Genomic DNA, 26,810 nt, shown 5'->3' on the forward strand with positions numbered 1-26,810 from the left:
CTTCCCACAGACCTACACTCTAGCAGGAATGACAGAATTCTAGCGTGGTGTGGGTTGGAAGAGATCTCTGGAGATCACCTAGTCCAATGCCTCTGCTAAATCAGGGTCACCTAGAGCAGGCTGTCCAGGATCACATAGAGACTGGGTTTGAATCTTTCCAGGAGGGATATGCTGAAGATTTTGGTCTAATCTCTAGCATTCAGTAGCTTAGAGGCTTTCAAGGGCTTTACTTTTGGTGGTGGTGGTAATTTTTCAGTGCTTGGGGGTTTTTGATTTTGCTGAGATTTCAGTTTTCAGCTGACAGCTCTCAGAACTGGGTTTCTTTCCTGTGTGTGCTATCTCCTCCAGTCCTTCATCTTTTCAGGTCCCTTAGCTAAGGGGGCATGAGGGTGAAGGAGGAAATGAAAGCAGCAGTTCTTATAGCTGTTGTACTGACTTTCTGAGCAGAACCATGAACAAAATGTGATTTTTGGAGGGATTTATAAACAAGTTTTGAAGACACAGTGGGAATATGTTCTTACCCTCCAGGCACATATGCATACTCATTAACACTAATGGAAGTTGCAAGCATTGAGCAGAAAATAGACCACGCCACGGTAAAAAAACATGAAGCTCTAGTTACCCTCTTGGGAGCTGCATCGTGCCCAAGACTTAGCAGTTGGTACTTCAGCTGTGTTGTGCTAGTCTATGCTGTGTGCTTTGGGTTGTCTCTCTTCTTCTTTTTTCATTTCACAAAGTTGCTTTTTGTAGCCCCCATCTCTTTTTTCCATGCTGGGATGTTGCTCTTTTGCTAAGAGATGCTGCACCCTTGGAAAACAGCACAAAACTGAATGTGCAGCCCCCTGCAGTACAAACATCCCCCTGCTCTCGGGGGTGATGTGAGCTGGGATGTACTTGATAATGGAAAAGTCTCAATAATGTGAGTTCAGGGAGTGTGGTGCTGATTTACCAGATGACTGCAGATGCATCCAGTCCAGGAGGAGGCTGCCTGCCCTCAGCTGAGCTCTGCTAAGCATGTGGGCTTTTCTGCACTGTGTACCCAGGGCACCAGGGCTCATTAAAGTTTATAAGTCTGGTTGCAACCCCAGACCCAAACTGTGCTTGTGAAATTACACCATTCTGCCCCAGAATTGGTAAACCTTTTAGGACTTCAAAACAGTGTTGGGTATTCTGCAGACCTGTAGGCCAAGTAGGAGACTTCCCAGGCTGCTGCCGCCACTGACTGTAGGGTCACTGCAGTTCTAGGACATACCAACAAGGTGAGGAAATGTAGGCTACTTATTCATGCAGTCAGCTGGGACCTAGGGAAGAGTCTTTGCACAGACTTCACATCATAGGAAAGTCACTGGGCTGCTTTCAGAGCCAATGCAGCCTTGGAAGTTCTTCAGCTGTGCTCTTGAGGAGTCTCAATCAATAATCTTTACCAGAAAGAGCATGATCAAGAGAGTCTCTGATCATCTGAGTCTTCTTGTGCACTGCATGATTAGTTTTCACCCTCAACAGACAGCCTCTGTAACTGTAAGCTTACAGTGTCAATAATTCATTTGTTATCATCAGGTCACTGCAAGCCAAGCCTGGAATACTGCTAGAGAGAGAAGTAAAGCATCATATTCATGACTGTATTTCGATTTGTTTATACCTCAGGGAACCACACTACTGGGGCTTCTCAGCATTTCCACCTGTGAGCTGAAATACTATGGAACACTAGATTTTTGCATTATTTTGCATCACTGAATGTCTCAGAAATCAGGGTCAGGAGAGGAGGAGAAATCCCAGGTAATTCTCTTGCCTCGTTTTGACAGCCTTTCAGAATTTGTTAAGTAAAGTGGAATGCCTGTGAAACTACAAACAGTATCATAGTATCAGTCAGGGTTGGAAGGCACCACAAGGATCATCTAGTTGCAACCCCCCTGCCTTGGGCAGGGACACCCCACACTACATCAGGCTGGCCAGAGCCTCATCCAGCCTGGGCTTAAACACCTCCAGGGATGGGGCATCAAACCACCTCCCTGGACAACCCATTCCAAGGCTTCACCACTCTCATGGTGAAGAACTTACTCCTCATGTCCAGCCTGAATCTCCCCACCTCCAGCTTCATTCCATTCCCCCTAGTCCTATCACCACCTGATATCCTGAGAAGTCCCTCCCCAGCCTTCTTGTAGGCCCCTTTCAGATACTGGAAGGCCACAATGAGGTCACCTCGGAATACTCACAGTACGCTTTTGTTTTCATGCTGTCTTTGGTGTTGTCTGTAAAGGACGTTATGGACAAATGAGTAAAGGGCTTGAAGGATCAGACTGCACTCTTTAAGTCCCTGTTTGCTATTAGAGCTGGTCTATGATAATAGACATCTGGCAAAACTCATTTAGAGTTAAAGAAAGAAGCAGAAACCAGCTGTGGTTTCATTCCACAGCAAATACACTGGATTTCCACTTCTTCACGTTACCTTATTTTTAACTGCTGCCCTAATTCTGTTCTCACTTAAACAACCAAATGAGACAAATCCTTATGGAGTGGAGCGTGACTGAGCTCTCAAAGCATTTCCTGCCAAGAGGCTGATACTGGGCAGGCAAGCACCCCACACTGCCACTGGCTTTGCTGAGAACCCACAGTGCTTAGCAGGATCACATCCCAGGAGACTGAAGTCTGGCTCCAGGTGAGATCCTGTCATGGCTATCCTGTTTCATTGCTAATTTCTTTCTAATGACTGTCTTGTTTGGTACACTGGTTTGCTGCTTTCATCTCTTCCACTTGGCTTAATGTTGGATGACATCAAGCAACATATGCCTGACATGCCACAACTGTGCTTGGCACTTCATGCTTGGTGACTCGTACGTGTGCAAATAGTGCTGCACGGGGATAATGCGCGCAACAATAACAGTTCCACGGAGCTCAGCTTCCTTTCTGCAGTGCTGTCAGCTGCTCTGAAGGTCACAGCATACCAGCCTGGGCTTCTTCTAGATGCACAAGGCGGGGGAGTGGGTAAAAGAAAACTATAAAAGGCTTATTTTGGTGCTAGTTTTAATGGCCATAACTTTGAACTAATGGCATGCCAAGCAAGCACATTCCCCGAAACCCATTTTCTGGGTTTGGGGAATGTATCATCTGCTGCTGGTTTGGAATGGGGAGGCTCAGATGTGTGATGTAAAAAGCAGGAGCTTGGTGTACTTGATATCATCAAAAGGTATTGCTTAATATCCATTTCCACTGCATTGTTATAATATTTGCTGTAGCTTCCATCATTCCTCTGAGATAATCATGAATAATACTCCACTTTCAAACTCACAACCGTCTACCATGTAATGAGTGAATAATTCTAGAATCTTTTACACTTAGCAGTAAAATCAAAACAGTGTTGCAAATACAGGACTCTCAGCAAAAACATGTCTGCAACAACTCACCTCTGTGTTGGGAGCAGAGTAACTTTTGAGCCATTTGGCCTAACAGTGCTTTCTGGGATGGAGATTCCTGGTGTTTTCTTCTCCATGCATGACTGCAGAGGGAGCTGTCTCCCACTTCCTCATGGTAGAACACCGAAGGATGCTTAGCTGTAAATCTGTCCTTTGAATCTGTGTGATGATGTCACAAGTCTCCTCAACTGAGAAGGTTTTGATGGGTCTTCCTATGACAATGGAAGTTTCTCAGTATTTGGATGTTGGTGAATAAGATAGTAAAGTAACTTTAAAACACATAACCACAAAAAGCAAGCATCCAGATGTGGACCCAGCACAAACCTGAAGCTATACCACTAGTGTAAATTCAAAACCTCAATAATATTTTTACCCTGTTTATTGTCTTAAATATGAGCTTTGGCCAACAGAAGCCCAGAAGCTGAAGGCATTCTGTAACTCTGAAGAGACAAGAGCAGATAACAGAGTTCATTGATGTAAAGAGCTTTGGGGAACAAATAATGGTCTTAGCTCACACTCCAGTCACACTCTGGTAGTTGGTGTCTGCTTCTTCCATTAGATCTTGGCTAAGATCTTTTAGGCTGTGATGCTATTCTCACTTGAATTGCCTTTCATTTGCCTCAGATGCCCATTTTCGGTAGAGAGCTCCACTTCCCCTCATTGTTACATCTTCTCCCTTTTGCTTCTTGGGTTTTTTTCCCCTTTCTTGCAGAGTGCTAGTTTTTAATCAAGTCTCTTTCTTGTTCCCACTAGTTCTGCCTGTGAGTTGAACTCAACAGGTTCTGCAGGTGTGAGGGAACCAAGAACAGCTTCTGGCATCAATTCCTCTGTTTCTTTTTTATGCTCTATCTTTGTCTTTTTGTGCTCCCTCTCACTTAGGTGGCACTATGAGGTTAAGGCTGGCATTTGAAACAGGAAAGGGCTCCCCTGAAACTTGTCTGGAACTGTATGCAACACTGTCAAAATGGTACTGCAGCCATAGCAGGTGAATTTATGGTGATCAGGCCTGGCTGTATGACCCTTACAGATCACCACTCTTAAAGGCTCTATTAGTTTCACTAGACCAGTCTGCAAATAAAAGCAAGATGAAGCTGTAGATGCCAGGCATGCAGAGAAGCTCTGAGTGGGAGGCAGCTGATAGCTTGTGCTTCATCTGTACTTTTGTCACAACTTTATTTAGAGCTGAGAAGGAGACAGGAGTCACCCTTATGGAGGTGGAAGTAAAATGAATAGCTGTGAGGCTCTTCTCAAAGCTGCTAACACTGAGTGTTTCAGCTTGCTCAGCCTCTGACCGCAGAGCTGTTAGATTTCCAGGCACTGCTGCCTACCTGCAAAGCTGCTCTGACAGTGCTTGGCCCAATTCTTTTATCATCCTATTCACCCCAAAGCTGCTCAGTGACAACCTGTAGAACTGCTTCTGCAGGGTCACTTGGTGTCCTTCTGGGGGAGGGAAGAGTGCCCTTTTAGATGAACCCTTGTTCATTGAGCCTCATTTGCTTTCATGATGTTCATGCTGTGGTGACTTCTCTGACCTCTGCGATCAACCTTCTGCATTGTTTTGACATGCAGGCTCTGAGGCAGAAGGACCTGTCAGATGTGTCCTGCAGCAACAGCAAGAGGCTTTTACACAGTGGCCTCAAGGAAAAGAATTGTACAAAGCCTACAGGATTCCTTGGTGAGAGGAGGTTCTTGAGGCTCCCGGTCACTGGTGGGAGATGCTGAGGAAGCTCAGCAGCATTTGCGCTGCTGCTCTGCCCATGGAGTAGTTAGAAACAATATGTTCCATGTCAAAGATCCCAACAGGTCAACATCATACCCAACATCACCCCAACAGGTGTGCCAGCTGGGTATAGTGGCCTGTAGTTATTTTAGATGTGCAGCAAATCCATTGTTACTTATGTAAGCAAATAATGGATTTGGCCTACTTGTTATCCAAGTAGAAAATAGTTTGGTCTAAAAGATAAGGAGTCTCATATCTCTGGACACATTATTCAAGCCTGAATACCTCAAATTGCACACCTTGAATACCAGGTTAATTTTTTGGGACTCTCCCTCCAAGAAAGACATTGAGGAGATGGATCATGTCCAAAGATGTGCAATGCAGCTGGTGAAGGATCTGAAGAACATCTCTTATGAGGAGCATCTGTGGGAACTGGGATTCTTTAGCCTGGAGAAAAGGAGCCTGAAGGGAGACATTCTCCTTCTACAACTTCCTGAAAGGAAGCTGGAATGATGGGGGGGTGCATCTCTTCTCCCAAGTGACAGTTTAAGAGGAAACAGCCTCAGGTTGCACCAGGGGAGGTTTAGGTTGGACAATTCTTCCCCAAAAGAATTATCAAGACCTGGAAGAGGCTGCCCAGGACAGTGGTGGAGTTCCCAGCCCTGGTTAGAAAGCTTTGTAGATGCAGTGCTGAGGGAAATGGTTTGGTGGTGACTTGTCAGTGTTGGCTTCATGGTTGGACTTGATGACTTTAAACAACTCTTCCAATCAAAATGATTGATACTACAGAGGCCTTCAGAATCCTATGGGCAGCAGATAACAGATGAATAGGCAGCTCAGCCCTCAAAGACTTACTGGTGTGGTGGTGATGTCCACCACATACCAAGCTCATATGACAGGTATCTGAGGCATGAATTGTTGGGACTTAGTTCTTCAGACATACCCAGAAGCATCCCTTTCTGAGCAGGCTAGAGACCTTTTCTTCCTGCAGCTCAGCAGGAACACTGCTGCCCTTGCGGTAATCCTATGGCCCAGACTGTAAAAACTCAGACAAAATTCAGAGCCTCACCATCTTCTGCATCATGTTTGGGGAGTGTAAAATAGGCAGCAACAGAGTGGAAGAGGGGGCAGCTAGCACAGGGTGACAGCTGTGTGAGAAGGGGGCTGTAATGGGTGCTGGGCAGGGGGTGGCGGGGGCTGCTGTCACTCGTCACTGTCAGCGTCAAGTGCAGTCAGGTTGTGGGAGTGGCACGAACAGGGCTAGAACTGTTAATTTACACTGAACCAGCAAAAGCTGCTCAGGTTTCAGCTGTAAGATGACAGTCAGGATGCCACAGATGTTGCTTTGAAATGGAAAGGCTTTACCTTGATGCTCTGTGGCTGTTTTTCTGTGCTGTTGTGACTGTGTTTAACTCTTCGGTGCCTGACTCTGCAGGTTGCACAACAGAGCAGCAGAGGCACTGTAAAGTGAGGACATATGCTCTGTCAATTGATGTCTCTGCAAGCATGATTTGGTAGTTCTGTTTGCACACCCTGCACGTAATCCATCTAACAGTGCTTGAGGTGGATAATTCCTAGGCCAAGTGGAATTCCTTCAATTCCTTCAGATTATACAGCTACAGGATTTTTTAGTTCTATTGCTGCACTGGCTGCAAAATCTCTTTGGCATATGCAAACTGGAGGTTCTGAAGCAGAACAGACCAGCACTGCATTAGTAATGGCTGCTTGTGTGGGCAATATGAAGATTCTTAACTGAGACTCCCAGTTTCCCAGTAATCCTTCCATCTCTCCCTCCTCAGAGCCAGCTTCCACTGGGACTGCTGTAACTGCTTCCACTGGAGCTGCTGTAACTCTTACCCTTGCAGTGCCATAGGTCCTTTGATCATGCTTGTGCATGGATGCTTTTCCCAGTGGATGCTCAGAAATCATTGCAACCTAGAAGATGCTGCTGTGAGTTTTTTTGTTTGCCTCCATTTGCACTCAGTTCACTGACAGGCAGACAGTGGAAAAAACCTGGAAGCTGGTCTGTCCTGGAGCATGGCAGCTTGGGGAGGGACTCTCTCCAACATGCCCATACTCCAGAGGTTTGGAAATGTCCTGGCATCTTTGGGTCTGTCCTTCTCACGGTAACACTAAAGATCTGCAGCCCTGCCATACTGGGAGGAGGTTCTGGTGGCAGGGCTTTGGTGAACCCCAGGCAGGTATGGCTGCTTTGGCATGTACAGAGTGTATGAGTTGTGGTGCTGGGGATGAGAATTCAGGGTTCTAGCCCCAGTACAGAGCCCCAAGCAGAACCTAGCAGCAGCACATCTTTGACCTCAGTGCCTGGGGTTTTTTGCAGCAGTTGTATTGTTTGACAAACACAGACCTGAGTGTAAGTGCAGGGCCCCATTCTGCTCTCTGCTATACTGCTGTTCAGTTCTGGAATATCACTACTGAAGCCACTAGATTTCCACCACCTTGAATCAGGAGAGAAATCAATCATTTCCAAAGCGTGAAGAAGGTGTAGCTAAAGTAAAGGAGCCTGAAGTCTCCTTAATCATAGCCATGAGACTCTCAAGGAGTAAGCACACCAACATTATTTTATGACAGTGTCCTTGAGTCCTTTAATTTTCAGTTTAGTTTTGTCCTCTCAAAATTCCCAAATAATTTCCAGTAAGAGCTAACAGATTAAGGAGAGGGAAGAAATATGTAGTGCATTAAATTGCTGTGCTGCAACCACCTATTGCAGAGCTGTTTGGCTGAATGTTCTTTCCTTTCTCCAGGGTTCTTTCCCTCTGGTTTTTCCTACTAGCATCTTTCAGAAGAGAAGAGGAGAACCTGCAGGGAAAGGACTTGTGTCCATGAGGACAATGCTATTTTTGAAAGGCAAAGGTTTTTGTGACCAAGATGTGTTCTCTGATGTTACCTCAACCTAGTGATTGTGTTTCTATAGTCATTTGTTCAGATGCATCCCTTCTGGTTTATGGCTGTGTAAAAACTGTTGCCTTCAGAAATTCCTTGGGGAAGAAAAGATGCACGTTCAGCACTGCATGTTTCTGGCAGATATGCTTAAATTTAGCCTGGAAATCAGAAAGCTCCAAAGAGACCTTAGCGCACCCTTCCATTATTTGAAGGGGCTGACAGAGGTACTCGTTACAAAGGCATGCAGTTGACAAGATGAAGGGTAATGGCTTCAAACTGGATGAGATGAATTTACAGTAGGCCTTAGGAAGCAATTCTTCCCCATGAGGGTCCAGGGAACAGGCTGCCCAGAGAAGTTGTGGAGGCTGCAACCCTGGAAGTGTTGAAAGTCAGGCTGGGCAAGGCCTTGAGCAACCTGGTTTAGTGGGAGGTATCTAGATGATCTTTATGGTCCCTTCCTAGCCAAGCCATGCTGTGATTCTATGACATTTTCTTTTGTTTTCTACTGCTGCTTTTCAGTGATGCAATGAACCACTGTGCAAGGGTTGATCTAAACAAAATAAAAACCTTATGACAAATATCTTAGAGCCTAAACTGGCAAAAGATAGGTGCTAAAAAGTGGCGTGAGGGGGTAAGATGACAGCCCTGCAGCCTGTGACCAAGTGATTGATTAAACTTGGGTCTCCTGAGTGCTGATCTCTTTCACAGTCCGGAGGCCTGTGCAGCTTTATATTCAGCTTCACTAAGAATATTCAAACTTCATCTACAGAGATAATGAAATCCGACCTAATATGAGCATTGGTGCAGAAATGCACTGAAGATCTTCTGTGCAGCTTTGAGCAAGCAGTTCATTTCAGTCAAGCCAGGGGGGTTACCCGGAGTCTTGACCTTATTCACACATATATGGGTTTAGTGCTGCCCTAGAGCTGGATTCTCTCCGCTGAATTATGTGATGTAAATCAGGATCTGTGCATCTTTGATTCAGTACCCAGCACATTCAGGCTTTAATTAAAGAAATTCTATTTCCTTTCACTCCTGGAGGCTCTTTTTGATAGAGGTACCCCTCAAAATACAGCAAGATGAATTCCATCTGCATTTAAAGTAACAATTTTTAAGGGCATTAAAACATTTTTTAGACCCCAAACCATTCCTTCATTTAGAAAGAAATTGAATGCTGGAGCTCCTCATAGGGATGGGGGTGTGTGTGTAATTTTCCTGTTGTATACATTTTTGTTCTGTTACAGTGAAGAGCACAATTAGGAGGCTTGGTCTGTGGACTGCAGAGCAGGGTAAACACCCAAAGGACAGCAGAAAGTGGCAGCATTTATTGTAGTCTTTAGACATTGTAGCTCATTCCTTACCCGGTAAGCAAATACAAACCCCAATCCAATAAAACATTTTCATATTTCACTCCCCTCAAAGAGTAAACAAAAAAAGGCTGAGATGACCAGGAGCAGTCCAGATTTTCAAAATGAACCGTGGAATCAAGGCAGATTATCCGGGCATGTCTGAAAGCCAGGCGTAACCTTTGCGCTACAAATACCTCATTTCAGAAATGTCAAATTCTGCTTATTCAGTAGGGCTCCACTAAGGCTATTTTAAGCCCTGTGCTTCTCCCTTCTGGATGAGAGCTGAAGCTATTGCAGCCTCTGCGTTTTGTTGCACTTTCAGTTTATTAGAGCCAGATAATTGCTTGGTCGTAAGAAAGTCTTAAAGATAGAGAGTTCCTGGCCAAGCAGTGTAAACACTGTCAAGTTGAGTTTTGTTAACAATGACCATTGTGCCTCTGGTTTATCAGCTGTGGTAGTTTGTGTGGTTCTGATGCCAAGGAGTGGCTGGCAGAAGATGTTGAGCTCCCATAGCCAGGGCAGCTCCAGGGAGGGCAGATGAGTGTGGAGCAATTGCTGATCTGTCTTCGTCCCATCACCTCCAGGCTCCTCAAACTCCTTCTGCAAAGAGCTGGAGGTATCTTGTGTTTGTGTGTGTCTGTAATAGAGGCATTCACAAAAGCTTTGTGAGTATGTACACTTTGAGATGGCTTATTAAGGGAACTTGCACCTGGCAGGAAAAGAAATCATCCTCACTTTCCTTTCTCCCATTTAGCTTTGGATCAGGCCCTGTATGAGTGGTAGAGTCTTCAGGAAACTTATTGGCGACAGTTGCACCAAGGACATGGTAATCCATGTTGAAAAGCTCTTAATGACTTTATGTTTAGAGCAGACAACACAGCTCTATGTGTATCACCAATATGTCAGTGTGGTTTGCATTTCACAGGAGTGTATGTTCCCAGCAGGCACCAAATGCTTTTTCTGCCTGATAAATGTCAAGTACTTAAAGCAATCCTCCCTACTCCTCTCTTGAGATTGCCAAATGATCTCTTTTCATTGGCTAGGGGATCTTGCCAGGGCTTCTGCATTCATGCATGTTTATCCCTGCCAAATGTTGGTGCCACAAGAGTGGTACAAACACTCCCTGCTCCTTTCAAGAGCTTTTCATGGCTCTCTTCAGCTGCAGGATTCATGGTGGGTTTTCTCTGTCTTTCTAGACTGGAGCAGTGGTGCATGATCCATAGTCCATTACTGTAGATTTCAGACCCAGCTATGGAGCTGCAGAAACCTTTGTTAAATGAGGCTAGGTCTGTTCTCCCTGGTAGCAAGAGGAAATGAGATCAGGTTGCACCAGAGGAGGTTTAGGTTGGACATTAAAAGAAACTTCCTCACTTAAAGGGTTATCAAAGCCTGAAACAAAGTCCCCAGGGAGGCAGTTGAGTCACCATCCCTGAAGGTATTTAAAAGACGGAGATGAACTGCTGAGGCATGTGGTGTAGCACTAAGCTTACTGGAGTTAGACAATGGTTGAACTCAATGACCTTGAAGGTCTTTTTCAGCTTGAGGTGTTCTATAATTCTATATTCTGTGATTCTAAATAAACACAGTAAGCATCTTGTGTTGTGGCCTTCTTAAAGCTAATTCAGTTTGCCTCCCAGATGCCTCACTGCAGCTGAGGAGAGTTCCCTGTTGGTGTTGAGCATTTCCTCAGTTCCCAGTCACAACAAAAGCAGTTTTTCTACTCACCCCATCCATTTACCTGTGTGTTTTTTTAGAAAGTCTTACAGCACCAGATCTCCAGGGTCCATGCAGCATATAGGAGGAACCTCTCTGCCTTTACAAGGTTTATAAAATATTTAAACCATTTCAGTTTTACTTTTTGCGGACTCACAGATTGCATCAGGTTGGAAAGGACCCTCACAGTCATCTTATCCAACCTGCCTTGTAGTGAGCAGGGACACCTCCAACAAGCTCAGGCTTCCCTTGGCCACATCAAATCTGATCTTGAATGTCTCCAGGGTGGGACCTCAACCACATCACTGGTCAGCCTGTTCCAGTATTTTACCATTCTCATTGTAAATAGCTTCCTCCTCATGTCCAACCTAAATCTACCACTGCCCCTCATCAAATTGCTGTAAGCCCTTCTAAACAGTCTTTCCCCAGGGCCCCATTTGTCAAGGAAGGAAGAAGGTCTCAGTACCACACCACCTCATGGAAACGGGTGTATTAATGAAATAAACTCTGGCAGGGGAAAAATGTCACTTTTAATAGAAGACAGAAAATAAATCTTTCACCTTGTTGTGTGTTAGCCTGTGTCAAACATCCAGACTGGGTCATTTGACCTTCTTGTTGATAATGCCAGCAGGGTGTTTCAGGCTAATGCTGCATATCATGCAAAGGCAGATGTGAGCACTCTGTGTGTCACTATGGTACTTAATTTCCGCCCATGCAAAACTACTTCACAAGACTAGATGGCAGTGCCAATCATTTCCCCATGACATTTCTTATCTCCTCCTCTGCAATTTAATCACCCATGAACATTGTATGTGCAAAACCCAGCACCTGAGGACAGGTCTAGATCACGTGGCAGGAGCTCATCAGTCAGAGGAAAACTGTGAAAATGGAAGGAGGGAAACGGCAATATGTGCTGTTTCTAGCAATCTGTTTGAAAACACAGTATTCTTAATCCCTTTTAGCTGTTTTAAGGTAATGTCATCAGTTAACACTAGCCTTGAATGACCAAGAGCACAAGAGCATTAAATTTGTTTTGTCCTGAACAAACATCCTCAGATACAGAGATGGAAAAGTGGGCATATGGCAGTGAGACAGCATATTCTCAATGTGACACAGGTGGCACAAGAGGTGGAGAACAGCACAGGGAGCAGAGCTGAGGTGGGTGTAGGAGTGGAAAGCATCTTGGGTAACCTTTAAGGGTGGTAGCATGAAGCACCAGGGACTGCTGACTGCAGGAAGCCTATGTCTATGAAACATATGATTTTCCAATGCAGTAAAATTTGTAATCCTTTAGCCAGTCCAAAGCTGAGTTCAGGTCCTGGGCAACATGCTCAGAAATGATCAGTCTGTCTGTGCCAGGCTCAGTGACTATCTCTTTAATAACACCAATCTAAGAAGATTACTTTTTGCCAGGGTTGTAAAGCAGCTTAGCAGAGGTGTGGAGAGAGGACTGAGATGGCAGTAGAATGTATATGAAGGTAATATACAAATAACAGACTAAATGGAAACAGTGATTCTGCTTGGAAGTACAGCAAGAAAACCCTGCTGGTGTTGTCAGATACATCGGGAATGGTATTTTCTGCAAAGCCCAAATGATTCTAGTAGCCTACATCTCATTCCCAAAAGTCTATCCTAGTGCATTCAAGAAAATTAATTTGGGTTAATTAAAAAGGCAAATTTGAAGTGCATTAGGATATATCCACATAGTGAGAAATGATCAGCCTACCAAATACTCTTATCTGTGGTGGCTTTTGCATGTCCCTAGCCTGCTGCTAAGTGGAACACATTAATTGGAACCATTGTGAAAGCATAATATCCTCTTTTTTTTGAGGTTGGTTATTGTCTCTTCAATTCTGTCCAGATTTCTCTTTCTTTCTGTATGATTGTACCTTAGTTATACATTAAGCTTTAAAGAAATATTGTTGACAGAGTGGTCTCATTGCTTCATATACATGCACAGGCATATGTTCCTGGCTCCTTATTCCCAAACCTAACTGGAGTCTATTTAACACCTCCTTATAAGAACTGGAGAGAGGTTCTGGAGAAGATCAAAGCAATAGTGTGACAAAGTGATGGCACTGTATTGGAATCATCCTCTGACACTAAGCACAGCACATTAGTAAGATGCCCTATTGCAGACTTCTTCCAGCCCTGAGTTGGCCCCATCACAGATGGTCCAAATACTGTCAGCAGGCAGAGCAGTGTCCTGCCACTGCCTTTAGTAACACCTTTGAGGCTGTTCCTAAAGAGGGCTTTGAACTTGCTGAGCAGTGTCTGCTTGGTTTATCACTAGAAACCTGCTGACTGTGTTCAGCAGAAGGTGTCTGGAAGTGTCCCTGAGCCCTGAATTTGCAGTGGGAGGTCTTTGGTAGCAAATCAGAGACTTTGGGGAGACAGGAAAGCTGCTGTGCCAAACTGGCCTTTTGAATTATGAAACCCACCAGTAAGGCACCAGGACCTTCCATGCAAGAGCTACGTACTCTATAGGAATATGAAGTAGATTTAGTGTATGTGGCAAACTCTATTTCTAAATAAGTTTGCTGAATCCACTTAGAATATGAACTGACCTCGCCCAAACACTGCATGAGGCATTTTATTAACCCCAACATTTAATGAGATGTTTTATTAACTGTTTATGCAAAGTGAGCCAAGTGGAATTTCCATTAGTTTCTTTAAACCATAAGGGATCATTTCTAAGAAACTCTTGACCTCTCATTTCAAGTGAATTTCATCACACTGTTTTGATTTATCATTTCAAAGACAAAATGGTCTCTTGCTTCCAGAAGTAGCCTGTTTGGGAAGGATCTGAACCTGTGAGATGTTTTGTTCTTGCTTGACTTCAGTGAGGTCTCATTAATTCGTGGAATGCAGCCTGGATGAATGGTTAGGATTATCCCAACAGCAAATTGTACAGTGTTTGTATGGGAGTGTTTGCTTTCTCAGTCAATGATGACAGAATTGTGGTTCATGCAAGCAGTTACTATAAATGAAAAGGTCTTGATTCATCACCATGTCACTGCAGAGTTATGTCACTGTCATTCCAGCAAGAAGGCCCAGGACCACAAATGTTCTTTCAGCCATAAGGAGTTCATTTGGATGATTAGTTTTATGTCTTGAACAGCTCTTGGGGACTTTAAAATCCTACAGTGATGTTTGAAAAGCATAGTATTCAAAAGAGGAAAGTCCCTTGTCCCAGGGGTTTGTCCTGGAGGAAGAGAAGTGCTCACTAGGTACTTAACACTGGAGTTCTGGGGAAGATTAGGAGGGATTTAAAGAGGGTGTTATTTTGATAGCGTTCTGCTGATGCAATACCAGAGAAAGCCAGCACTGGCCTACAGTCTTATGACACCATAACCAGGATCCTGTAGTGGCAAAGTGTTACATACCCCTGATGAATTTATATTCTGCTCTGTTTTTAGTGTCAGCCAAACCAAGACCTCACAGTGATGAGTACACAAAGAAGATTCCACCGCCTAAGCCGAAACGAAATCCAAACACTCAGCTAAGCACATCTTTCGATGAGACATATATCAGAAAGCATGGCCCCATGAAGACAACGCTCACCAGGGATGCCTCTTTGTCACAAGTCAGCAGTCCTGCCCCAGATACAGAGGAAGAGGAGCCTGTTTATATTGAAATGGTTGGAAATATTCTCAGAGACTTCAAAAAAGATGAGGATGACCAAAGTGAAGCAGTCTATGAGGAGATGAAATACCCCTTATTTGATGATGTAGGCCAAGATTCAAAATGTCAATGTGAATATGACCATCACACTTGTTCTTCTCAGTGTGCTACTCCCACAGTGCCTGACCTAGATTTCACCAAGACTTCAGTGCCATCTACTCCCAAGGGCTTGCTTTGTGACATACCCCCACCATTTCCAAATCTGCTTTCTCACAGACCTCCACTACTGGTGTTTCCACCAGCACCAGTGCAGTGTTCCCCAAATTCTGACGAGTCTCCTCTCACTCCACTGGAGGTCACAAAGCTTCCGGTGTTAGAAAATGTGTCTTACATCAAACAACAAGCCGGAGCTTCTCCATCTTCACTGCCACCTCATACACCAGGCCATCAAAAACTGGAGAAAGACCAGACAGTTTCTCATGGAACTAGCACCCCTGGGCACACCTCCTCTCCTCCTCATCCCTCTACCCTATATAGAACACAGTCTCCACATGGTTATCCTAAAAGTCACTCTGCCTCACCTTCTCCTGTCAGTATGGGTAGGTCTCTTACTCCTTTAAGCCTCAAAAGACCTCCACCTTATGACTCTGTACATTCAGGAAGTCTCTCAAGAAGCTCTCCATCAGTGCCTCATTCTACAGCCAGAAACACATTGCAAGAAGGAGGAAAGATGGTAAATGTCTCAGTCAGTACCTATGGGTCATCCTCTCAGAGTGGTTCCCGTTCTCGGACACCCACCAGTCCTCTGGAGGAGCTAACCAGCCTCTTCACCTCAGGACGAAGTCTCCTGAGGAAGTCCTCCAGTGGCAGAAGATCTAAGGAACCTGCAGAAAGTAAGTTTTTGATGTAGTTTTTCCTCATTCTTCCTTGTACAATGTCTTTCACTATGTTTTGCTAAAACAAATGCTTGCAAATATCAAATACTTCAGATTCTGAGTTCCTTGTATACTTTTTTTTTTTTATCAGGAAGTAAAGGTTTTATTGTTCAATTGCTTTAGCTATCATGTTGTTAGGTTTTAAAGATTTTTATATCTGCACACTGCACAACAGAAGTAAAATTCATGGCTTGGTCTTGCAAACATAGTTTTAATTAGCTTTTCCATAGCCGTAAGGGTCTAAGGGTCTCAGGTGAGCTGGGATCTTTCCACCACACCACATCTGTTCTTGGTGGATTCTAAGACACAGTAATTGTCCAAGCAGCTTGTGTCTAAATAACTAGTAGTTGCTTTTGGCAAGATCCACTGATTGGCCTTAAGTTGGCCAGTGATCACAGTGTGATGGCAAGCAGAGGTACCATCCCTCCCACTGCCTCTTTCTGCACTATGCCACATAGCATCCCTCTCAGCTGTGCTGCTCTGCCTGGTTGAGAGGCCATACTGTGAATTGATCTGAAAACCAACATTCCAGACACACAGAGAAAAGCACAGGAGGAAGCTGTGCAGGAAAACCTTAAGCCAATATTGACTTTTCACATGGTATGTCATAAAATCCTTGTTCCATACACATTCAGGCTTACTCTGTGTACACCTGTTTCTGAGTTAGGGAAATGTGGGAGCTCTGAATGAAATCAGCAGGAGTCAGAGGTGTGAGGGAAAATAGAACCTGGCAGCAGTATTTCTGTCGCAAAAAAACTCGTTTGGTGTTGCCAAAGATGAGGGCTTGCCGTGGAATGCAGCCATAACTCTGCCTGTCCAAGTGCAAAGTGGGCTCCATACACCTTTTTCTCCAGGAAAATCAGCATATGACATAAAATCCTTGACACCTGCCTAGTGGCGAAGTTCTCTTCGTGGAAGAGCTGATCTTTTGTTTAAGTGCTGTATTAGCCCAGCTTGGCAGCTGTAACATGGTGAAGACAATGTGATAAGCTGCTCTGGTCTATACCTGATACAGGAAGGGTCTTCTGGTTTCCAGACTGCCATATTACTGCAGAAGAGAATTCTGCACCACCTCTCTGGTTGTGTTTGTGCTGTTCTCTTACATCACTCATGGCAGTGTGGTCCCATCACTTTAGGGCATGATCAGGTGGCTCACCAGAACCCCTCTGCCTGGATTTTCACAGGCAGAGGCTGCCTGCTGTGCACCTCTGCAGTTGAGTGAGAATGTGTGAATGTGTAAGTATGGAGAAGTGGCAGAGGTTTGGGTTGGCATGCAAAGTGTCCCTCCTGCTTCATGGACTTTGCTAGCCAACACCAGCACTTTTATTTATCTCTGTGCAAATCAGGAATACTGACTGAAATCAGAAGCAGATGGTGAAATGCCTCCTTCTCTGAAGAGATTCCAAACCCATTTGGATGCCATCCTGGGCAACCTGCTCTGGGTGACCCTTCTTTAGCAGGGTAGTTGAACTGGATGATTTTCAGAGGTCCCTTTCAGTCCCCACCACGCTGGGATTCTGTGAAAATGGAGTTAGCAGGATACTTAATTTGGGTTTAAACAATTTGCTTCATTTAGCTGTGATACTTTTGTGGCCTGCAATCAGAAATACTGTTTTAGGGAATTCTTAGCTCTATGATTCAGGAGGGTTTCACTAAGTGATTACAGGAATGAAAACACTGTAACACTGGATTGAAGCAAGTTTTTACCTAAAAGGCAAGACGATTCCTGTAATCTGGAACAATTATGAAGGATGTGATGTGACATTTGTAAATAATTGCAATGAAGTGGCAGGGAGATTTTGGCAAAGTGCAAGTAATATTGAACAGTATTAAACATGCTTTTTGTCAATGAGTGAGCAGAAATCCCCTGGAAACCCCATGCTGCACAAGATCTACCTGGTGAGCTTCCTAAGTTGGATGTGTTTATGTTCATCTGTGTTGGCAGAAGTACCTGCTTTGGAGCCTATAAAAATTCCTGCAGCAAATGTGGCAGGTCCTGGGAAAATTCTGTGCTACTGCCTCATACCTGCCTCCAGAAAGATATTCTCTGTATTCCATTTGACTGCAGTTGAATGCAACCCTTTCAAGGGGCTTTTCCCTGAGCGACACAAAATAAATCTTGCCCTGCAGAACTTTGGCAGCTTTCTTCTTGGCCTCCCCAGGAACATTCTGCTTGCTCTTTAAGAAGTAGCAATGTGTTCTTTATTGGTCACAAATGGTAAGACAAGAGAGAGATGAGAAAGAAACTGTACTCATTTACATCAAGGGCAAAACATTCATGTTGTGAAGGGACAACTGTGATAAGAAGACTGGTGTGCAGCCGTATGGAGTAAATGAGCAGACTGCCCATCTAATCCAATTGTAAATTGTCTGGTGTTTACAGTATGCCTTAATCCTCTGGGATTTACTGCACTGAGCAGGAACCAGGTTTGTGCTCAGATATCACAGACGTAGAAGACACTCTGAGATTTATAGAGAATGCACAAAGGTCGAGCATTTTATGTTTTGCTGTGTTACATTAAAATGCTGGAGCACCTCTCCTATGAGGACAGACTGAAGGAGTTGGGGCTGTTCAGTCTGCAGAAGAGAAGGCTCCGAGGTGACCTCATTGTGGCCTTCCAGTATCTGAAGGGGGCCTACAGGAAGGCTGGGGAAGGACTGCTCAGGATCTCAGGTAGTGATAGGACTAGGGGGAATGGAATGAAGCTGGAGGTGGGGAGATTCAGGCTGGATGTGAGGAGGAGGTTCTTCACCATGACAGTGGTGAAACCCTGGAATGGGTTGTCCAGGGAGGTGGTTGAGGCCCTGTTCCTGGAGGTGTTTAAGAGCAGGCTGGATGAGGCTCTGTCCAGCCTGATCTAGTGTAGGGTGTCCCTGCCCATGGCAGGGGGGTTGGAACTAGATGATCCTTGTGGTCCCTTCCAACCCTGACTGATACTATGATACTACGATCTACCATAGGGAATCTAAACTGTGGGATTTGAACATAGGATCTGTCCAGACAGTCGCATTTGCCTGCTGTGGTTATACATTGTGATAGGTAGCGTAGACTGGACTAATTGTGTGACCTGTTAAAGCAGTCTTGCTCCTGGAGGTCACACTGGAAGCCTAGCAAAGTCACACAACTCTGGATTTCATTATTTTTTTTAAGCAAATGCAGAGCACAGGACTCAGTGAAACTGGCACAGCTTTAGAGTTGTCACTTCATGGTAATTTGCTCTCAGCACACAGGAAGATTTCCAGAATCCAGAGGATAATGAACACTAAAAAGAAGTTATATGACTCTTTTGAAACCATGCTAGGAAACTGAGAATATTTGCTTCTAAACGATAGAATTATTCTGAACACATCTCAAGCAGCTTTCTTACTGAATTCTCCAAGGCTTGGCCCTCTGTGACTTCTCTGAAGCTCTCCCTGCCATATGCTAGTCACTAAAAACCAGCACAATAGGAAGTTTTATATTCACCGAGTGTATTTGGAAAATATTGCAGCAGTTACAGGGGAAATTCTCTCTCATCTTTATTGTTATTGCTGCAACTGATATGGTGGAAATTTGGCATCTGATTCCAAACTCTCAATGTGTTCACTGGCTTCTAATTTTTGGCACTTTTGAGTGAGGTTCTTTCTGAGGACAGGGACTGCCCCAACCTTATTTCCAGCCAGCAGCTTTCACACATGGGCAAAGCTGCCCTTGTAGCCTTTCTGTATTGTTTTCTTTACTCTTCTGCCATTTTTCTTGTTTTATCCCCCTCCATTCTATGTCTATGGAGTTCACTAGAATTTCATTAGTGGGAAATTGGGATAAATCAGTTATTCTAAGGAGTCTGTCACCTCAGGGGCACTTTTTCTAAGGATAAGAGCATCCACTGAAGCGCCCAGACATTGCTGAATGCACTTGGCACCCACTGGCTGCAGCCGTGATGTGCACAGCTGGCTTTTATAAGCAGCTCACTTATTGTACTGGGTTCTTCTAGAAATCCTCTTGTGTGCTGTTAGCATCTTAAATATGCATTGCAGCACAGTTATGAAGGTGGGGAGAAGAGAACAAAGGAAAAGAAATGTTAAGGCCAAATTAGAAATTAAATAATTTCACAAAAGGAAAAAGGGAAGAACCCCTATGGAAAACTGAAGATACAAAGCATGAAAAATATGAAAGAGTGGAAATTACTAATTATCATTGACTGTTCTAACCTTCCCTGCTTTTGTGTGGGATATCATGATTGTGTGCTCTAACAGCTGGCAGAGCCCTGTGAAAGATGTCAGTCCTCAGAGGTTAGAGGTGGTCTTGAGTGCTGCTTCAGCCATACCTGTTGTTGCCCTTCACCAGCAGTCCTTAGCTACTGTGGCTTAAAAGAGGTGAGAACCGGACTAAATTTTCTCCTCCATATCAGCCAGCCTGGCCAGCTGGAGCCTCTTGCTTATTTAAGCTGCTTTGTGTTCCCCAGTCTACAATCACAGGCAATAAATGAAGAGAAATCATAATGTGATAGTAAGGTCCTGTAGCTAAGCAGCAAAAGGCAGGAAAGAAACGTGACACCTGGGTTTACATGGGAAGGAGTGCACTGAGAAGCAGAGGTACACAAAAGAGACCTGTGGAAGGATGCATGGCAGCTTGCACATCCCCAGGTGCCAGTCCCCTGCCACAGCCATGCCATCGCTGCCCCGTTTGGCATCACGAGCCAGTAACTTAGATCTTCCCTGGCAGCAAGAGCAACTCCAGGCTCAAGGACTTGTTTCAAGTGGATAAATCAGTAGGGAGCTGCTCCTTGATTGAAATATACGCTCTGCTCTTTGTTGTCTTGCTGCGTTCACACAAGAGAGTGGATATATTTTAAAGGCATTTCAAGTCACTGCTGGGTGGGATGTCCCTTCCACTCTTAAGCTGAAGGAATGTCATTTTACCAGAAAATAGGCCTTTGGAGAGGATCCACAATGCTTTTGCTAATTGGTACCACAACACTGCCTCCTCTTCTAATTCAGCAATTTAGGCTCATCAGCAAACCAGGTCCTCCCAGGACTGTGGCGGTGTGCAGAGGCATTGAAGAAGACATAATTTCATAAATAATTGCTCAGGTCTTTCTGGCAACAGCTGCCATCTCTGATTATCTATACGGATTTTTTTAGTCCTTCTGTTTATATTGCTTGGCTGCTTGATAGACTTTCTGGTTAGCAATTTAATCAGCCTTCCTTTTTATGAAGAAGAGATAAACTTGTAAGAGGCGAGAAAGAAAAATCAGCAGGGATAAAGCCATTTCCTTTTTGTTAAGATTCAAAGTAAAAGTTGTTTTCAGGTAAAGGACTGAAAAAAGACATTTTCTCATGGGATTTAAGGTACAGAAGGATGTGAGTTTTCTGTTGCTAAAAATAAAGGGGAAAAAAATGCCTTAAATTCTCTTTCGAGCACCTACTTCCCTGCTGTGAATAAGCAAAGTAGCATGTGCTGCTCTTAAGGACATGGGTAATGATAATTGGTTTGGAGTTTTAAGTGTCATTGATTTTTTAATTTCCCCCTGAACATGGCTTTCTAAGCCAGAGAAATGTCTTGACCTTTGGGCCAAATCCTCAGCACTTGTAAATCACCACTGCTGCTGTGAAATCAGGAAAGCTACTCCACTCTAGACCGTCCATGTCTCTGGCTTCAAAGAAATGAATGTGTCTTTGGTGACTACAGCAGGTTGCGTTCAGAGTGGTGTAGGCATGCAGCAGGACAGTGAATTGAGAGGGTTTTGTCATCTTGTTTCTAATAGGACCACATAATTTATGACCAGTTTATGGGTGTTCAGTGATAATGGTAAGAAGTGCTTCATCTGCTGATGTTTCCCATAAGCATATATTACCTTCAGCAAAAGGGCTGAGTACAATTTCATAATTCTCCTTGTCTTTTGGGGAAGGTGGGATCAGTGTAGGCTGTCTGCATGCTCCTCTTGTGAGAGCTAAGGAACCACAAAAAGAGGATAGAAATGGAGCAACACTGATTTAAATGAATGGTGTGGTTTTATTGAGGTTACCTCTCCTCAGGATGCTGCTTCAGCCATGTGGAATGGAACCAGCCAGGACTGCAGTGCGTAGGTGAGGAAACGTGCCTTGTGGGTGGCAGCTGTGACTGTCAACCCACACTCATCCATGTCCATGCTGGATTTGATAGGGTTTGTGCTTTGGTTCTGTCTGGTACAAGGGTGTATGGTGGGATTGATGTGTACAGCCGTTAGAGCTGTTAGGGGCTTGTGTGATTATCTCTAACTGGTGTCACTTGGAGATAAGTTGCTTCAAAATGATACGAAGCATCTTGCTGGTGTCAGCTGTCTTTAGAGAACTTTTAGAGAGAATCTTACTACCATGTGTTGCAGCCATTGGAGAGTTGGGAGGTTTACACAGGAGTTGCAGTTCAGATGTTGGAAGATACCTGTGACCTTGGTTTTGTGAAAGGGAGAAATCAACTTCATGAGAATGTGGATGAAAGTAGTGACTGGAGGCTGTAGCGGGCACACCACCATCTATTTGTGTGCTGCCTTTCTTGGCTTCCTGAAACAATGACTTTCAGATGGGACCAGCTGGTGCTTCTGACACCTTTGGCTTTGGCAGTAGAGGCTCCTGTTTCAAGGTTAGATCTTTTAGAACTTTTCTTTACAACCAGACACTGGACCCTGAATTGTGTCTTTTCTAAGAATCAGGTGTTTTCTTGTGTTAGGATCCCAATGCATTTTTGCTCCTTAAATCCTAAAACCAGAGACTGATAGTAGGAAAGCTCACGTTTGTGGTGTTTGATTTTGAGAAGCATGATGTTCATAAAGCACTTGGACATGTTCCACAACTGGGTACATAGAGATAAGTCTGTTTAAAATGAATCACAGTTTTGTTTAGCAGAAATAACCAAAATTCCCCAGCTCACTCCACCACTTCTGCACCAAGCACTGTGAAATACTGTGCAAGTTTCCAAGAGAGCAGAATATAACAGTTTCCCTATGAGCAAAACAAAAATCTACCTTTTTTCCCCCCAGAAACAGGAATATCTACATCATAGCCAGAGGAGCTGCTCAGAATCATTGTTAAATGAAAGTCTTTTACATGCTGGCTTATGATCTGAAGTCTGGTTTCCTGATCTCTTGAGCTGCCGTCACTGCGACTTTGCAAGGGATGGAGTTTAATTAAATGCCTTATCTGTGCTCAGTGACACAGCTCTGGCTCTAGAAGCTCTGTGATTTTAAAGGAAGATGATAGGAACTTTGGATGGAATAAAGAAAGGACAAGGTTTTCTCCCTCTGTTCTAAAATCCTGTAGTACTGACTGCTATTTCTCCCCTGGTGTTTTTTTGGTTGGTTGGTTGGTTGGGTTTTCAATCCCTTTACCTTCCTGAGCTGGGGAACACAGACTGAGAAGTGGTTTATGTATCAGTCTTTCCTGGTCTCTCTGATTTGATTCCTGGCAGAGTGAGGCCAGTTCTTAAACCTCCTCATCAAACAACCTATCCAAAGCTCCTTGAAGTATGCAATAATATGTATTTCAGGGGATGTCATGATAAATGATGGCAGGAGAAGTCCTCTCTTTTGTTTTTGACTGGTTTTCAAGCCAAGGTACCTGGGTATCCAGAATGTCATAGTGAATTATACACAGACTATGAAAAAAACTGAGTATAACCTCATGATATACTACACATTGTCATCAGTGCATTGTCTAATCTTCCTGTAATGCTCTTTACTGAGAGAAGGTGGATGTGCTTCTCCTTAAGGTTCCACTGGACCTTCTGTAATGGGTTGGGGCAAACCCCCTCCCCACCACGTGCAGAAATAACGACTCAAACAAACAGATTGCAAAAGTGATGGAAAGTTTAAGTAGAGAACAGTGAGTGTGTGCAGAAAGCTAGAAGCACAGTGACAAGAGAGACCCCAAAACAGTCCCAGAAAGATCCCATCCCCACCTGAGGGTGCACCCAAAAGCCCCAGGGCTAATCCTTCCCCCACCCACTTCTAGGCTAGTTTCAGCTGGCCAGATCTGAGACTGCCCATCCCCACCGTGTCCTTGGGCCTGATCAGGCCCATGGCCAGGAGATCGCTCCCCCAGTGACAGTATCACAGTATAACTAAGGTTGGAAGAGACCTCAAGGATCATCAAGTCCAACCTATCAACACAAACCTCATGACTAGACCATGGCACCAAGTGCCACGTCCAATCCCCTCTTGAACACCTCCAGGGTCGGTGACTCCACCACCTCCCTGGGCAGCACATTCCAATGACGAACGACTCACTCGGTGAAGAACTTTCTCCTGACCTCGAGTCTAAACTTCCCCTGGCACAGCTTGAGACTGTGTCCCCTTGTTCTGGTGCTGGTTGCCTAGGAGAAGAGACCAACCCCCTCCTGGCTACAACCACCTTTCAGGTAGTTATAGAGGGCAATGAGGTCTCCCCTGAGCCTTCTCTTCTCCAGGCTAAACAATCTCTAAACAGCCTCTCCTCATAGGGCTTGTGTTCAAGGCCTCTCCCCAGCCTTGTTGCCCTTCTCTGGACACGCTCAAGTGTTTCGATGTCCTTCTTAAACTGAGGGGCCCAGAACTGGACACAGTACTCAAGGTGTGGCCTAACCAATGCAGAGTACAACCATGTTACCAGGTGTCGGAGAGGAAGGAAAGAGAAAGTGCCAGATCCCACCATAAAACTTACAGTGGTGCAAGGGATCATGGTAGGAAATACATAATTCCCTGTGTCCACCCTCTGGGCTGGACTTCTGGACACAGGAAACACCCCTGTAGCAGAGGGCACCCAGCCCAAACTACGACACCTTCCAAAGGCCCATCAGTAACAAAAGCAATCAACCAGATCAAAAGCTTTATTTGGGTTATGTGTGTGACATTGATTCAAATATTGAGCCACGAGGCTGTCAGGGTGTACAAACATGCCGGGTGCAGGTAAGGGGAGTGGTACAGGAGCACTGGGGAAAAAAATTGTCAGGATAATAATGCATATTAAAAAATTAGGTTCATTTACATGGGCTGTGATGTGGAGATGAAGGTTACTTTTACTCCTCACAACAGAATTATCCATCCCTAATAATTACTTTTTGGTTAAAACAGTAACATGTAATTAGCACTTAATCTGGCATTTAGGAATGTGTAAGGAGAGCTATTGTTCTTCCAGCTATTCATGTGAGGAAGAGAAGCTCTGTGTTTAATTCTCTGACTCAAAAAGTACCTTCTTTCAGGCGATCTATAGCTATTTTACTGCTTGGGCAATGTTGGCATGATTTGTATTTAATTTATACATGCTAGAACACAGAGACACTTGTGCCAGCCACACTAACTGCTCTGCATGCTTCTGAGAGCAGTAATAGCCACATCTTGCAAGAGCAGACATCATCTGGGGCTGTGTAAGGCCATCTGCAGCTCCACTTAATTCCTCAGCATCTGAAGCTGGTGCTGTCATGGCTTAACAGTAACCCTGGCTGAGCTAGCAAGGGTAGAACCAGTTCACAAAATGAAACCTCTGACTGCCAAGTGGCAAGGGCATGAAATTATTGCTTCTGATAAAAAGTATAAGAAGGTTGAAGGACATACAGGGTTGATTCTGTAATGAGGAGAAACCTTGAGTGTTCACAGAGGAAACAGTGCCTAGGACCCTGACTCAGCTAGGCTTGGCACAGCCTGTACACTTGTGTCTGGCTTTGGGAAACTGAAAGCAAAGGCCAGTTTGGGCCAGTGTTAAGTCAACATCAAGATTGGTTTTATTGGTAAAAGGGGAGCTGTACACATGGGACACCTGTTCTGACAAAGAAAGGCAAATTTTCTCATTCCCTAATGGAGTCAAAGAGCAAAGCAGTTATAAAAATGCTTTTCAGAAAGGCAGTCAAAACACAGAGAAAATAGTCAGGAAAGAACTGGTTATGACTCCAACTTTCTAATTGTTTGTGTGCTTTTTAATGTGTGAAAGTCCAAGAGTGAGTTTCTGTCACAAGCTTTCACAACCACTTTCCATCACTGTCTCTGCATTTTCCTGACTAGCAACAGATTCTTGCTTGCCACCAAATCCAGGTGAAGTCATGCACTTGAGAAGAAATGGAGGTGATCAGAGAATAGAAAACCCCTGCATTCAAGCTGCTGATACAGTTCAAAGGCTGGTGTTCAGCAGAGAACTTGACCAAAAAGATGTTGACAAGTCTAATACAGTCAGCACTTCTATGAAAGGTTGATATTTTTGAAGTGAAGCTTTGAAACTCAGGGTCATGAACTTCCTGCAGAAATGGTTTTTGTAGCATCTGTGTATTTCCGCTGCTCTGGCTCACCCTTGCTTTCTGGTTTCTTGTGGTATGGTGCTAGGACATGTGCAGTGCCCATCAAACCAATGTTTCCTCATCCAAAGGTGAAGACTGCATAGTAAAGTAGCTCAAACAGAGTGAGTGTGCAGAAAAATGAAGAGGTTTGGGAAGGAAAGCAGTCAAGTCTTCTTAACTGTACTCTGTGTCTCCCCTCTTATTTTCCTCTCTCCTCCTTCCAGATTATAACCCTTACAGTTTTCATCTTCTTTTGTTTTTTCTATTCTAAAGTTTTGGATGAGCTTTTGTGGGAAGAGGTTGTTTTCAGATAGCTTTGGAAGGCTATAGGGAAGATTTGCCTTTGCTCGAGTTAGAGAAAGCTATGTTTTGTCTTTGACTCTGAGGGGAATGTAAACACCTTGTAACTGAAGGAGAGAAACTAGGCAGAATTTGGGTGGATGTGTTAAAATATTGTTTTATTATTTTGACCTATTGTATGCCTTAGCTACACACATGCCAGTAGAAAATGACCAGTTAAGATGTGACACATGTGCCTCCTGATAGACTATATAACTTTGCTGTATAACGTAATAAACCTCTTTGCCTGCTTACATCTTGTCCTGGAAGCATCGCTCAAGGTAAATCAACCACAGAATGATAGAATCATAGAATCAATAAGGTTGGAAAAGACCTCAAGAATCATCAAGTCCAACCTGTCGCCAAAGACCTCATGACTACTAAACCATGGCACCAAGTGCCACGTCCAATCCCAATCCAGGGATGGTGACTCCACCACCTCCCTGGGCAGCACATTCCAATGGCTAACAACTCTCTCTGTGAAGAACTTTCTCTTCACCTCAAGCCTAAACTTCCTCTGGCACAGCTTGAGACTGTGTCCTCTTGTTCTGGTGCTGA

General features: G+C 44.3%; 1 protein-coding gene across 4 annotated transcripts in view; it reads left to right on the top strand.

Moving 5' to 3' along the window:
• Positions 1-26,810, top strand: part of NYAP2 (neuronal tyrosine-phosphorylated phosphoinositide-3-kinase adaptor 2) — a 138,274-nt gene that overhangs the window by 68,587 nt on the left and 42,877 nt on the right. For all 4 annotated transcript variants that reach the window (XM_068145511.1, XM_068145512.1, XM_068145513.1 and 1 more), the window contains one exon: positions 14,516-15,613. In XM_068145511.1, coding sequence (XP_068001612.1) covers positions 14,516-15,613 — 1,098 coding nt within the window. The remainder of the gene's footprint in view (positions 1-14,515; positions 15,614-26,810) is intronic.

The sequence above is a fragment of the Melanerpes formicivorus genome, unplaced genomic scaffold (genome assembly GCF_026170545.1).
Source record: "Melanerpes formicivorus ecotype bairdi unplaced genomic scaffold, bMelFor1.0.p_v2 SCAF_12, whole genome shotgun sequence".
NCBI classification, from domain to species: Eukaryota; Metazoa; Chordata; class Aves; order Piciformes; family Picidae; genus Melanerpes; species Melanerpes formicivorus.